The sequence below is a fragment of the Anthonomus grandis genome, chromosome 4 (assembly GCF_022605725.1).
Source record: "Anthonomus grandis grandis chromosome 4, icAntGran1.3, whole genome shotgun sequence".
NCBI classification, from domain to species: Eukaryota; Metazoa; Arthropoda; class Insecta; order Coleoptera; family Curculionidae; genus Anthonomus; species Anthonomus grandis.
Genome location: NC_065549.1, coordinates 14666127 through 14680446, shown reverse-complemented (window position 1 = coordinate 14680446; position 14320 = coordinate 14666127). Strand labels below are relative to the sequence as shown.

General features: G+C 31.1%; 1 protein-coding gene across 4 annotated transcripts in view; it reads right to left on the bottom strand.

Annotated features, from left to right (window-relative positions):
* LOC126735089 (regulating synaptic membrane exocytosis protein 2) overlaps nt 1-14320 on the bottom strand; it is a 222973-nt gene that overhangs the window by 26759 nt on the left and 181894 nt on the right. For 3 of the 4 annotated variants that reach the window (XM_050438987.1, XM_050438990.1, XM_050438991.1), the window contains one exon: nt 3266-3419. The exons of the other annotated variant lie outside the window; for it this stretch is intronic. In XM_050438987.1, coding sequence (XP_050294944.1) covers nt 3266-3419 — 154 coding nt within the window. The remainder of the gene's footprint in view (nt 1-3265; nt 3420-14320) is intronic. 4 annotated transcript variants of the gene reach the window in all.

Sequence of the window (14320 nt, the reverse complement as noted above, 5' to 3'; positions counted from 1 at the left end):
CTTATCTTTCATATTCACCCTAACTCAAAATTAAATTTTATGAGTTTTTCAGATAATTGCTTTATCAGCATTATTATACATTTGATATTCATTAATCCTACTGCCCGTAGTTTGGATAGACGGACGTAGTTTAACACGTTTATGGCATTTTAAAATAGAACCGGCAATGATAGAATATGACATTTATGTTAGAAAATGAAAATTACAGCAATATTCAACATTGTTGATACAAGTCATTTCCTGAATAATCCTAAATTGTTCACATATACTTTAGAATCATAATGAAATGTTGAAATAATTAAAGAGTTAAAAGAATATTAAATAAATATCAAGCTATGTCTAAAATTTTGAAAACTAATATGATCTGTTAGGTGACATAGTTTTTTTTCTAATTTTATTCATTTGTATTCTAATTAATTCTTAAGGTCAATAAGAAGCTAAGAGTCCTAGTTAACTTAATTTTAATTAAAATTATATGTGGATAGTGTTTTCAATGTATGGATTATATATTTAAGAATCTTTTATTTAATATGGATTAAATGCCAAACTTTAAATTATACTATTATATGAATAGATGAAAGGCAATGTTGTTTAGCACTTTAAATATAATTCCTCTAAAATTGAATTATGCCAACATTTTGACTTTGTATCATATCCTTACTTATTTATTTTTAAACAAATTTTAGTTAATACTAACATCTGAGAATTCCACAGAATATATTTTATTACACATATAGGCAAACAACTAATAATATTTTGTCGGTAAATAAAGCAAACATAATAAAGAAAAATATACAATTTATTTTAAAATCGGCTTCTAAATACAACCAGAAAAAAGATTTCTTAAAATTTGAGTATTTCTGGATAATAAACTTATATTTTCTAATGGCCTATTATTAACAAAACTGTGCAAGTTTGCTTAAAATGAACTATTTTTAGATTTCTAAAATAGAAGTTCGAATACCTTGAATTTATAAAACCCTGTATATATTTTACTACTTTTTATATTAATAATTAATTTTATATTTATTTTTTAGGAATTCAATTTGATTTACAAGCATAAAGAATGTATAAAAAAAGACAAAAATCATAACTTGTATTAATGCTATGTCCATATGAGAAGAAAATACTTTTAAAAATCTATAATTTTTTTTTCCGATTTTTTTGTCTAATAATTATAATTTAAACAGAAACTTTGTTATTCTAATTTTTCTATTCTAGTTTTGTAGATAGCATTTTTCAGTTTTAAAACTAACTTCTGCCAACTTCAGGGCTACATTAAATAAAAATTGTTTTGTAAGCAATTAATAATCAATATTTACCATAAAACTACAGTCAACATTAAATTTAAAATTAAAACAAACATAAAATATATTGTAATATATTTCACAACAATTTAAATTTCCCAATATTTAATTTTTGTATTTTCTAATTAAAAAAATTATATTAATGACGTTCTTCGATAAAATTTGATCTTCAATGGCTTACAAAACATTTATAATTTTATTGTCGCCCTGAAGATGACGGAAATCATTAGCGAAACGTTAAAATGTAGTAACAAAACTTCTAAATATATTTCTAAGACCTGTTTAAAAAGTAAAATATTTTTTTTTTATAAAACAAAGAAAACTAATACTAAATATATGTTAGTGCTTTAATAGTTTTAATTTTTAAAAATTATCTTTTTATCATATCTTATAGATTTTTTTATTTCTATTTTTTATTTAAAAGAAAAAAAAACATAAGTTTTTTTTTGTATAAAGATTTATCTCACAAGAATTTCATTATAAAATCATAAAAAAAAATTATAAGAATGAAAGTGTATTTATTTATTATGTAACTCTTGACTTTTTACAACTGTATTTAAATTATTCAGATAATTGCTCTATCAACATTTTCATATATTTATTATTCATTAATCACAAATTCACAAAATAGGAAAAGGACATTCAAGTAGTTTAACACGTTTATGGAGAGGGGATTTTAACATAGAATCGGCAGTTATAGAATATGACATTTATGTTAGGTAATAAATGTGGCAGGTACATGCAAATTGCTGATCACTTTCCGAGAATACTTAAAATAATCGCATATATTCAGATTTTATTAAAAGTTGAAAGACTCTAAAGATCCACTATGTAAAGTATCTAAAATAGTACCATAGTACATGTAGAATAATTGACACATAACAATTCTTTAAAATCAGGTACATAATCGTTGACTGGACATAAATTTTGGTATCCTGAGACATAAGTTATGACCAAACATGTACATTTTTACCAAAAGCTAAATTCAAGCAAATGTTTAACATTTTTAATTTATTACCAAACTAAATTATTTATTTATATGATTAAATAAAAGGCAATGTCCTTTAGCACTATAAGTACAATTCTTTTGAAAACAAAATTTGTCTAGGTTTTGACTTTATATTAAACTTTTCTTCAGGGCCTATTTCTTTTAAAATAAAAGTATTCATTAATGCTAGCATTTAAAAAGTCTACTGATATATTTAATTTCAAACACTATTAGCCCTTTTTTTTAATAAAACCCATGGTTAAGGTTCGATAAATTTTTTAAATCCAGTATTTAATTTTTTTTTTAAATTTCTCAATGCATTTTGCTTATAGGGATAAACAAATAAATTAATACAAAGTGTTCCAAATTGCTTTTAACACCATAAAGCCTAAGAAAAAAGGTGAAAAAAAACTTCCACGGGTTTTTTAAGGATTTTTTTCCAAAAATGTTGTAGCATTTTTGAATCAACTTGCATAGGAAGAAATTGAAATAAATGCTTCTTAGGACTTTTTAACATACTTTCCTTTTATGTTTAAAAAAAGTATTGATAAAAAACAGCTAAAAAAATTTGTTAAAAAGTTATAAAAGTTAAAAAAAACAGAAATTATTTCTCCATTAAGTAGCAGAAAAACGTAGTAAAAATATACTATAGTATTTTACTTACCTACTCAAAAAATATATTAAGGAGATCTATTTTTCTGAAAAATTTTACAAAAAACTGTTACATTTACATAAAATATACATAATTTCCAATTATATACAAGTAAAAACTTGACAAAACACTATTTACAGCAATATATTCAAAAAAAAACAACAACAAATCATCCTCAAACCCAAACTCACAAACAAATAAAATAAACGCTAAGAAGAAAAATATAATACAAAGGAATAAGAGTATAATAATGAATGCAACACGTCAGCCATCATACCCATCACACGGTTACACGTATCTCGGTTCATATCTACTTACGAGGATGCTTCAGAACTGGAAATAGAATTAAGACTAGACGCTCTCTGACTGCTATCGGAAGACCTCGTAGGTATAACCGGTACCACTTCCTGGGATCTCTGGATGGTGATCGGTGGGGTGGTGGTAGAAATGCGTTTTCTACTGTACCCGATGTCTGCAGTGCCAGAGAATCAGTAAATTTGGATCCGGATGCACCATTGCATTCGTTCGTATATTTTGTTAAGTTTACTTGTTTTAAGATGACTTACAAAGTGATTTAGTTTCTAGGTATATTGGAATTAAATGGTTATAATGTCTGTTGTAAAATATAAAACTTATTAATCTATACATGTAGTGGAAAGAAAAAAATATGAAATCCAGTTTTATTCTTATAGTTGTAACTGTATACAATTAAAACCAAAATTCTTAATTAAAATAAAACAGACAACTAAAGCAAGAGAAAAACTCGTAGTAATTTCATAATGATCTGAGATTACTCTTAAGGCATATTAATCAAGGTAAAACTTTTCGAAGGAAGCTTTTAAACTTTGACCACCTTTACTTCGTATTTCATTGCAAGGAAAAAATTGCTTAAATATGTCATTAATTATTTTCATAAAAATATAATCATCACATGGGAAGACATTAGTCAGCACTTAAAGTTAAAGAACAGATGCGCCAGGTTTTTATGAAATGCAAGTCTATATTTATATCTCCATTACTAGTTTGTCAGACAACAAATATGTCGTCAGCAAAAAATCTAGATATAACCTCCAAAATGTTATTGTTACTTATTATATCAGAAATCAGCGTCTCAAATATATTTATGAATTACTCATCATGACGAAAAGTAATGAATTGTTAAATGAATGCATTCATAAATTATAAAAAAAGTTATTATATTTAGGGGAGATGGAAAGTCTGACCTATGTTACAAAATTTTACGCAGGGGGCAGAAGAATCTTACGTAAGAAAAATATTCCAATATTTTAACGAAATTTTAACGAACAAACAACAGATAATATTACAGGGTAAACATAGTAGAAATCTCTGTTTAATTGCTCAGCATTTGACTGCGCAGAGCTTGATGATGAAGATATAAATGTTAAATATGTTGAGGAATGTGAAAAAATAGAAAGATTCTCTAAAGAAGTATTTTGACCAAAAGTGTTTGATTATCAATGACGAATATTTTATCTATTTCAATTTACTGAAAGTTCCTTCCATGAGATAAATTAATTTCTACTGTTCAAACCATTTTCGTATTACGCATAATTAAGTTGCATTATTAAAGCTTTAATTGTCATCCCTGTTGACTGCCAATTTTTACTATATATGCTACATATCGCATTATGTAGTAACGTTAAAACAACGACATCTAAGTTGTTATTAGCCTGAAAGTGGAAATATTGTAATGTAGATGTAGAACATTCTGTATATTTAATATAATTATTGTTTTTCGTGCACAAGTATACCGACTAAATAAACCATATATTACATGATTATAACCAGTGATAAAATTGCATAGCTAAGCATTGACCAATATACACTGACACCAATTTTGTAACAAAGGTAACACAGATTAAAATCAGACTATGTAGACGAGATGTTTCTTCAAAATCTTATACAAGGGGAATGGAATCCTATTAAAAAACATCTTAATAATTTTTTGACAGCCCCTATGATGAAATCTATATACCTTAAGCTTTCAAAAAAACAAATTTCACATGTTCCATTTTAATACTGAAACCCAATTGCTACTTAAAGAGAATCCTATTAATTGGGACGGAATTCATCATCTCTCTTAAATTTAAATTGAATGGACAGTTGGGAGTCAATGGTTATGGTCTGGCAAAATAGGTAGATGGCCCAGCTATGCATGCCTTAGGCTCTCTCGTATCAGGTGCTTCCATCTATCTCTGAACTGTCCTCTTTAGTAATGCAACAGCCATACATATTTGCTATGCTGATTACAGGCTCAGGACCTACCAGGCAGTTTATCGGATTCTAGTTTAACATTCAGTAATATCTGAGTGGTCAGGCGCTGAACCCTGCAGCCCTCCTTCATCAGTTCCTCTAGAATCTTTATACTATTTAGTACAAAATTAGCGCTCACCTTCTTAGCCGATAGGCTTCTTGTTTAGTAAAGAAGGTCTATGGGTTAGGAAGCCTCTATAGTCGCCTATCTCAAGTGTCATATAGTCACACTTTATGTTCAAAACAAGAACATATCATGTAGGATCTGCGATCAAAATTTAACATTGCCAATCTCACTTGCGCACCATAGTTCACCAAGGATATGTGGCCTATAAGCATTTCTCATAACCTCGAACAATATCGCAAGATCGAGAGGCAGGTTCGTCGAAGGTTTAACAAAGTCTCTAGTTGGAGTCGTTTAAATAGATCTTAAATGGTGCTTAAGATTGCGAGGCCAAGGCTTAGGATTGCGGCAAAACTCTATCCAGTCGCTCTCCAATTTGTGCTTTCTTAGTGAAGTAAAGGAAAATGAATAATTAGTTCGAGTTTAATAGTGTCTACCTATAGAAAAAAAGTAATACAATTATTTAAGAATGGAAGTTTGGAAGGCTCTTGTGTAAGCTAAAGTTATCTATACTACAAGGTCAGCATCAACACCCTGGCATAAAGCGCCGTTTAATGATAGATTGTGGAGAATCATAATTGGTGTAATTAAGGTAGGTCCTCTCGGATAATTGATCCTATAGTTAAAGATCTTACCAAACCTACCATACAACCATATTGTTGATTGTTTTAAGTAGAATATATGATCAATGAGTAAAGACTTGAAAGTCCTTCTAGCTATCAGTTATTTCAATTCTGAAGAAAAGTCAATTCTTCCGCTGTCAAGTTTATATCTGAATAAAATTAAAGTAAAAGTGATATTATAGGCTTCCAGTTCAGTACTATCATTTTGTTAAATTTCTGATGACCGAAGCTGATTTTATCAGATAAGTTTAGTGGCTTTGAGAATGGTAAAAGTACAACAGGAAAGAATGAAATGACAAAAACAAGAAGTAAAAATTCAAGAGTCAAACCATTTTTTTTAGTTCCCTGTATAATCAATTGAAGTATATTGTGTCTTTACTCACGTACAAGTTTTGGTTGACCCTTTTCATGACTTCATTGTTTTTTTATGTACCCTGCCTATCAAATTTGTAGGATTTTCTAATGTATATTTACATGTAATGTATATATTTACATTTAAAATACATATTGTACTTTTATTTCCATATGTCTCTTAATACTACTCTACTAATAACTAAGATTTGTACTCGTTCAGCTTCCGAAAAAACAAATTTCACATTAAGTTCCATTTTAATATTGATACCCAATGGCTACTTAAAAAAATTGATCTGGATGTTCTGGCAAAACAGGCAGATGACCCAGCTATGTAGGCCTTAGCCTGTCTCGTACCTTGTAAGTCCGTTTACCCCTGAAGTGTCTTACTGATAAGTTTTATTTAATTATTCAAGCTCCTTAATGCGGTCTTGTGCTCTCCAATCCGTTCCAGTCTCATATTTACTTAAATTTATCCTAGCGCAATGTAAATCTAAAATAATATTAATTAGAATGTGAAAGAGAGAGAGCAAAGATAATAAAAACTCGCGAGCGTACCTCATGACTTACACGGACCAATGGTCGCGAACCTGATCTGTCGTCATGATTTACGGACGTGCGAGAGCGCGTCCCTTCTTCTCCTAGATCCGTAAGAGTCAAGTTGTGTATTAAGTTATGTAATTTGTATACGTTACAAAATTCCCAATAAAGAAGACTGTAAAATTGTGATTTGTTATTTCTCAATCCTAAAGGGGAATATTCTATAATCTAAGGGGCGAAATCAAGATTCCCCAGCACTTACTGTTGAGTAAGGTTGCTAGTAATAATGGCTACACATTGGCGATGCCGATTAAAGGTTCAAGACATAAAGCAGTCTACTATTCAACATTACCTAAGTAGCTAGTTATATAAGCTGAACTCTGCAGCACTCTATCACCAGCACTCCATTACACAATTGGAGCTCACCTTTCGCCCAGTCTTCCTGTTTGGTAATGGAGGCCTATTAGAGCTCTGCCACTCCTCTCTGCCTGCCATATAGGACAGAAAGTTTTTATGATCGACTGTCCCGGGTGCCACATAGTCACTCCCCTTTATACGGAGAAGACATCATGTAGAGTCTGAGACCAGATTTGTAGCATAGCTAGTCTTACCGGCAGATCGTAGTTCACCAAGGACATGTAGTCTGTAAGCAATGCTCACAGCCTCGGACCATATCACAAGATCCGGGCGCAGAACGTTCAACAGAGCCTCAAGAGCTCTATTTGTAGTCATTTGGATAGATCCTAAGATGCTTAGACATGTTTTTTGCCTACATTGACATAGACGAGTCTACATTGTCTACCAGTTTAACAAGTGAAGAAAAAACTAGTTAGAATATCATAAGGTCTACCTTGAAAACCAAGGCTTTGCCTCGGAAAAAGACGAATGAAAGGCTATGTAAAAAAGGATATCCAATATTCATGGAACCGTGAATGTACTAAGCTGGTATAGGCCAAGAGCAGCGCATAAAATAATAGAACAGCTAGAGGAAATCGGTATGTATATCAGGGCAATACTGGAGATCCGATGGATAGACTCAGGACACCAAAAGATCGGAAAATCTGTTGTATTTTATATTGGAATTTGAAACAAACGCCACGAATTTGGAACTGGGTTTATCGTGCGAGGGTACTGGTAGGATCTGTTATCGAGTTGAAACCTATTAATGAGCGGATTTGTCAAATCAGATTTGCAGGCAAGTGGTATAGCTATTCGATCCTATCTGTACATGCTGTACATGCACCTGAAAAAAAAGATGACATCAGTAAGGAAGCCATTTATGATAAATTAGAAAGAACTTTATACGGAATACCCAAACAAAATATGGTAATAATGCTGAGAGACTTTAACGCTAAAGTAAGAAAAGATAGGACCTTTGTATCATTAATTGGCAAGTATAGCCTATATGAGTACTGTAACGATAACGATAGGCGTAAAGCGCTTACACGGACAGAGGTGTGGATGCAGATAGCGATAATTTTTTGGTTAGAGATAAGGTATTAGCAAGAATATTTATGCCAAAGTAGAACAAAATAGTCCAGATCCCTTCATGTAATACTAAAATAATAAAAGATACCAGCAAGAAAGAAGAATACTCGTCAACATCCAGCCAGAAAATTTGTTGAGACAAGATGGAGGAACATTAAGAGGTCGGTAAAAGCAAGTACGTAAACGGTAGTGGAAAATAAAGAAGGCTAAAAAGGGAGCTCTTGATTCGATAAGGTGTATGAAGAGAAGATAAGAGTAAGAGAAACATGATCCAACTGAAGATGCGGCAAAATGCAAACGAACACAATTGGGAGAAATGTAGACAAATATAAATAACGGTACGGAGAACATTTAGAGTAAAGAAAGGAGGACATGAACAAAAAATGTTAAAACACCTGGAAGTAAGTCCAACAAATAACTAAATTAAGATTTTTTTTTTAAAGCGAGAAACTTTGAAGAACGCTTTGGACCTAGATCTGACGTTACTGAGAATATCGGAAAACTGGTAACAAATAATAGTGGGGTGATGGAGGTATGGAGAAGTTACTTTGACCTATTACTAAATGCAAAGCGAGACGAAAAAAGAGATAAGGTCACCTATACCAGATTCACTGGTTAAAAAGCCAACTCTTGAGGAGGTAACGAAGGCGATTAGCAGGCTGGAAAATAACAAAGCACCGCGTCATGACACAATAAGAGCAGAGTATGTCAAAAAAGAAGGAGAAGCTTATCTTTAATACTTCCACACCCTCATACTTCAGATTTAGAAGGAAGAGAAAATACTAAGTAGTTGGAAAGAGAGTGTCATCATGCCCCTACATAAAAAGGGCGACAAATTACAATGCTCTTACTATCGGGAAATATCATGAATAAATACTGGATATAAGGTTTACTCCCTAGTACCACTTTAAAGACTAACTTTCTACGTAGAGCATCAGCTAGGTAACTACCAATGTGTGTTCAGAAAATAGCGATCAAGCGTAGATCAGAACTTCGCAATTCATCAATGGAGAAATGTTGGAAATACGATTAAAACCTATTAGCTCTTCGCTTATATTCAACTCTTTAGTACTTATCGACTTTAAACACACGTATGACCATGTCTGTGGAATCCCGAATATGCTTGTCAGGTTAACAAAGATGGAACAGCATGGTAGGACTCCGTAAGTGCAGTACGGATCAGATGGAAGGTTTCAACCTTTTTGATGAAAAAGGACGAGAGCAGACTAAGAATTGTAGAGAGAAAAATTCTACAAAAAAAAAGATACATGTGTTGTCAAATTAGTATGTGATTTGGCCAGATCGGTAGAAGACCATTAGAAAGATCACGACTACGGTGGAGATATATATCATCAGATCTTAAAACTCTGAATATATCGGAAGCTGAAGCGGAAAAGCTAACTGGAGTGTAGGAAAATTATTAAGTAAGCCAAGACCGACCTTGGGTTGTAGGAGCTACAGAGAGAGAAATAGAGAGAGAGAGGAGAGAGAGATAGAAAGAGAGTGCTTACCTTAAGAAAGTATTTTATTTATATAAGAATGCCTAAAAATTTAATGTATCTAGGCTAAAGTCATTTATATCGCTTCTAAATACCTGGTCAGGCAGGTCGAAAAGGTCAGCATCATTACACTACCCTATTTTGGACATAAAGCGATGTTTAAATTATTTGATGGTTGATTGTGGGGGATCACGACTGGTGTAATTAAATTATGTGTCAAATTTCTTCTTAAATGCTTTATCCTCCAGTTAAAGACCCCAAAACGAGCAGTCATGCAACCACAATCTTGCAATATTCGAAGGATCTGTCCCAAGCTTTTTAGTAAAATAGGAGATCAACCAATAAACGCTTATGAGTCATCCCGTTCATCAGTTATTTAAATTCTAAAGAGAAATGAATTCGTCTGCGCTTTCATCTTTTGCAGTTGAGTTCCACTTAGGATTAAAGTAAAAGTGAGATTAAATATTTATAGTGATAAACTTCAAGTCAAGTAATTATTATTCTGCTGAACGTCTGATGGTAAGACATGATTTTATCAAATAAGATCAAAGGAAAGTCTAACAAAAAATAATAAAATGAAAGAAACAAGGAATAAAAATACTCAGGAAGTCACTGCTAGAGGAGTCGAATCAGTCTCTCAAGATCAATACAATCTAGGCATTGTAGTTTTAATTGGTAATTTCCGTGTTCTTGGTGAACCTATGCATGAATTTATTGTTTCTTTTTTTATCCCCTGTTCATAAAATTTTCAGCATTCTCTAATATCTTTATTGTAATAACTTTCTTAATACTGGCCATATTTCGAATCATTACTACATAAAGCACCGTCGAGAAGATATAACTTTTTTTCATTTTAATTCTAAGTCCAATTTAACATAATAGCTTTCTCAGTTGATTGAAGCTTGCACATGTTTTTTCATTAGGTACTTTCATTGTTTTGAAGTAATCATTTGTGCGGCTAGTTGTCTGCTTGTAAATCACGATATATACTGAATTTTCAAATGTACCTGGCACAAATATTATCACCGGCATAATCTGAGCCATGCTGTCGAGAGAGTGAGCGAACCAAGTAACTAAATGTACTGTGATCTTAAGAAGCCCAAAGAAAGGTATCCAGATTAGTGGAAAAAAGAGAGCCAAATCTTTAGAATTCTGGTGTAACTACTAAGGTAACAGAAATATTCTTAGAAGAGGATCCCAATCAGTGAACTTAAGGCTAGTTTGAAGAAAACTTTCGCTAAATATTTTACCAGCAAATAGATGAAGAATTACTTGTGAGCGATAATGAATATCGCTCACTTGATATCAGCCATTGCCAAGATGAATGCTACATGACTGGTTGGTGGTGGTAATTTGAGATAAGCAGCTTATAATATATACCCATAAAAAAATCTAAAAAAAAAATATTTAAAATAAAAATAGTACTGCAATTCTGAGATATTCACTTAACAGCTATTAAAAATATTCATTTTATGAATTAACAATGATCAAAAGAAAAAAAAAAATATTTTGTAGTTCTTATAAATAATGAAAAATTCGTTATTCTTTTCTGCGTACCGGTTGTATTAATTTGATTTTATTGCACTAATTTAAAAGAATTTTGTATACATATCAATTATTGTACTTCTACAATATAAGCATGACTAAGAAAATGGAAAACTATAATACCTACATTTTCTTCAATAAAAATGAACTAAATCACTTTGTCATAACACTCTGTACAAAGGTTTTATTAAGGTAAACATGTTTGTGTTCTTCTTTTTAATGTAGGCAATCAATACATTTTGCTTAATATTTGTCTTCAAGCTTCATTTTTACTACAAAAATGTATATACACATATATCACTAATTTAAGTAATCATAGGAATTATAAGATATATAGAAAGTATTTTTTTCGTATAAATTTATAAATAAACTACTGTAATTAAATAACTATTTTGCATCCACCTGAAGTATTTGAGAAGTGAATATTTAAACATGATTTTTGAATTTTGTGTAATACATAATATTATAATTTTTTTAATCCAATTAATACAAGAAAAATCACATTAATAAAAACATTTAAAAACTAAATATCTATAAACTCTAATAACTTCTATATTAATAAACTTCTGTTCATTCACGCATAAACACTAAGCAAGTAGCTCTAAAGAATCTACAAGGTAAACTAAAAAACAGGCAGAAAATGTGTCCTAATTTAAAAGAGGTTTAGCTGTTCTACAGTAGCATTCTGGCCTAATTATATATAAATAATCTAATAATAGTTCATTAAACTATGATTAAAATAGTTATAAAAATATAAACCAACGAACCACATAACCTCATTTAATTACGGTATTTTTTTTTAAAGAAATGTAGTGGTTATAATATGATATGCCTAAGTTTGTCTAAGAGTGGAACTAAGTTGTGGTTAATCTTACTCACTTCTTGTGTGTACAAGTATGTGTTAAAATAATCTAATAGTAATTCTATTTGTATTTTTATTGTTAGAAATAATGTGATATAAGCAACTCTCAACAGGAATTAATCTAAGACATGTTTTTTTTTCTCTCTATGTACCTATCTGCGTGTTTGCTCTTTAGGGATCAGGTTGGTTAGGATAAGTGTGACGAGGAAGAAAGTAGGAATTCTTATAATTTCTTAATGTGCTACTTTTTAAACCAAGTGAAAATAAATAGTGGAGTTTTTTTTAGTAAGAATTCCTTTGTTATCACTTGTCTTGATGAAGATTTAGACTGTAAAATTCTAAATAATATTAAGAGGTAAAGAATATTGTTTTAAACAAACAATGCCTAAAATAATGTTTATTTTATGAGTATTTGTGGCTTGTTTGACATAAGCGGTGACGACAATGCAGAAACGTTGACCCAAATGACAACCTGACCTGCACGTGGTGCACCCTGTCAGATAACCAACGAGCTCTGTTGATAGAATGTCTGTCTGAATAAACCGGCAACTCTCAACAGCAGATAGCTTCGGGTGGATGAGCTCCTTGGACTGGTAGAAGAGACCAAAGACTGAAGACAAGCAAATAGACAAAGCGAGATGGGAGAGTTTAATGCCAAAACGGGGTAAGGGCAGAGTAGTAACTGTGAAAACTGTGAGTGGAGACTTTAGACTAGAAGCAAACAAGGCGAAAGATTAATTCAGTATTGTGAGGAAACCAATTTAGTTATTTAAAATACATGGTATGAATTACACCAATACTTAAATAATCAACTATATACCATAATTTCAGTCAGTGATACTAAAGGATGTTGGTATAACATAAAAAAGCTTTTAAAATCTCAAACGAAAAGTTTCTTCAAAATCACAAACACAAAACAAAAATTCAATGGATAGCCCAAAAAATATTAGAGCTAATGGAAGAATGAAGACTATGCAAAATTCGAAATGACAATAAGAATTTCAGAGACTTATAAAGAAGAATCAGATATAAAATTAGATGAGCAAAGGAAAAATGGCTTATTGAACGGTGTGAAAAAGCTGAACATCTCTCTCATCACACTTACAGAAAAGTGAAAGAATTATCAAGGATATATAAAAAAGAAACAGCACAGATTATTAGAGATAATAATAATGAAATGGTAGTGGATATAGACCAAATATAAAAGAAAATATTTATGATTTAAAGCTTGCCTCAATTTTTAACGATCTTCATATGGACTTGGGTGATTTTAAAGCTATAATAGTTGAAAAAAAAGACACTTAAAGTTTTTTTGTTTGATAGTTCTACTAATGTATTATATTCTATTATAGTTCTTACTATTAAAATTTGAAAATAAAATACGTGTTGAAATAGAAGAAAGAAGCAAGCTGGAGGGTTTAATTTTATCATTCGTCACAAACTGGGTAAGCCATACATCACCAAGTGTCTCAATAGGCCTCTGAATGCTACTCGTCAGTCAAAAAACTGATAAATTGCTATTTTTATAATGTAGGAGGTATAAGTTTTACGCTTTCTTATATTGGTTCAGCATTATTGTCTTAGAGGATTTCAGTATTTCTAAGCAGGATAGAAGTGCCAAAACTAGTCAAAGACTAAGAAGTGGAGGTATCATGATAGGAGTTGGGAATGATTAATACATAAACTGGTTGAAACAAAGCAATTTTCCTATGTGGTAGAATCATGAAACTTGTGGTTGATAAAAAGATGACACATAAAAAGTTTGAGTTTGTAAATTTTGTGTTTATAAATTTTAAGTTATCCGCGTGTTAGTTCTCCGCTTAACGTACGTGTCCGGATATATATTCTAGTTCTGTTTTACTGTTTATGTTCCGATCGTACAAACTGTTCCTGTTTAGCTAAACGTGATCTTGTGTAGCTACACCATTGACTTTTTGTTTTTCTCCGCACTCTATTGAACTTTTAGTATTAAACATTATTTGCTGTGCGTGTGATTCTCAGTTAATAAACAGTTCCCGTATACCAACATCCGTCTACTTTATAATAGCTGAGTTTAGATGCGATTCC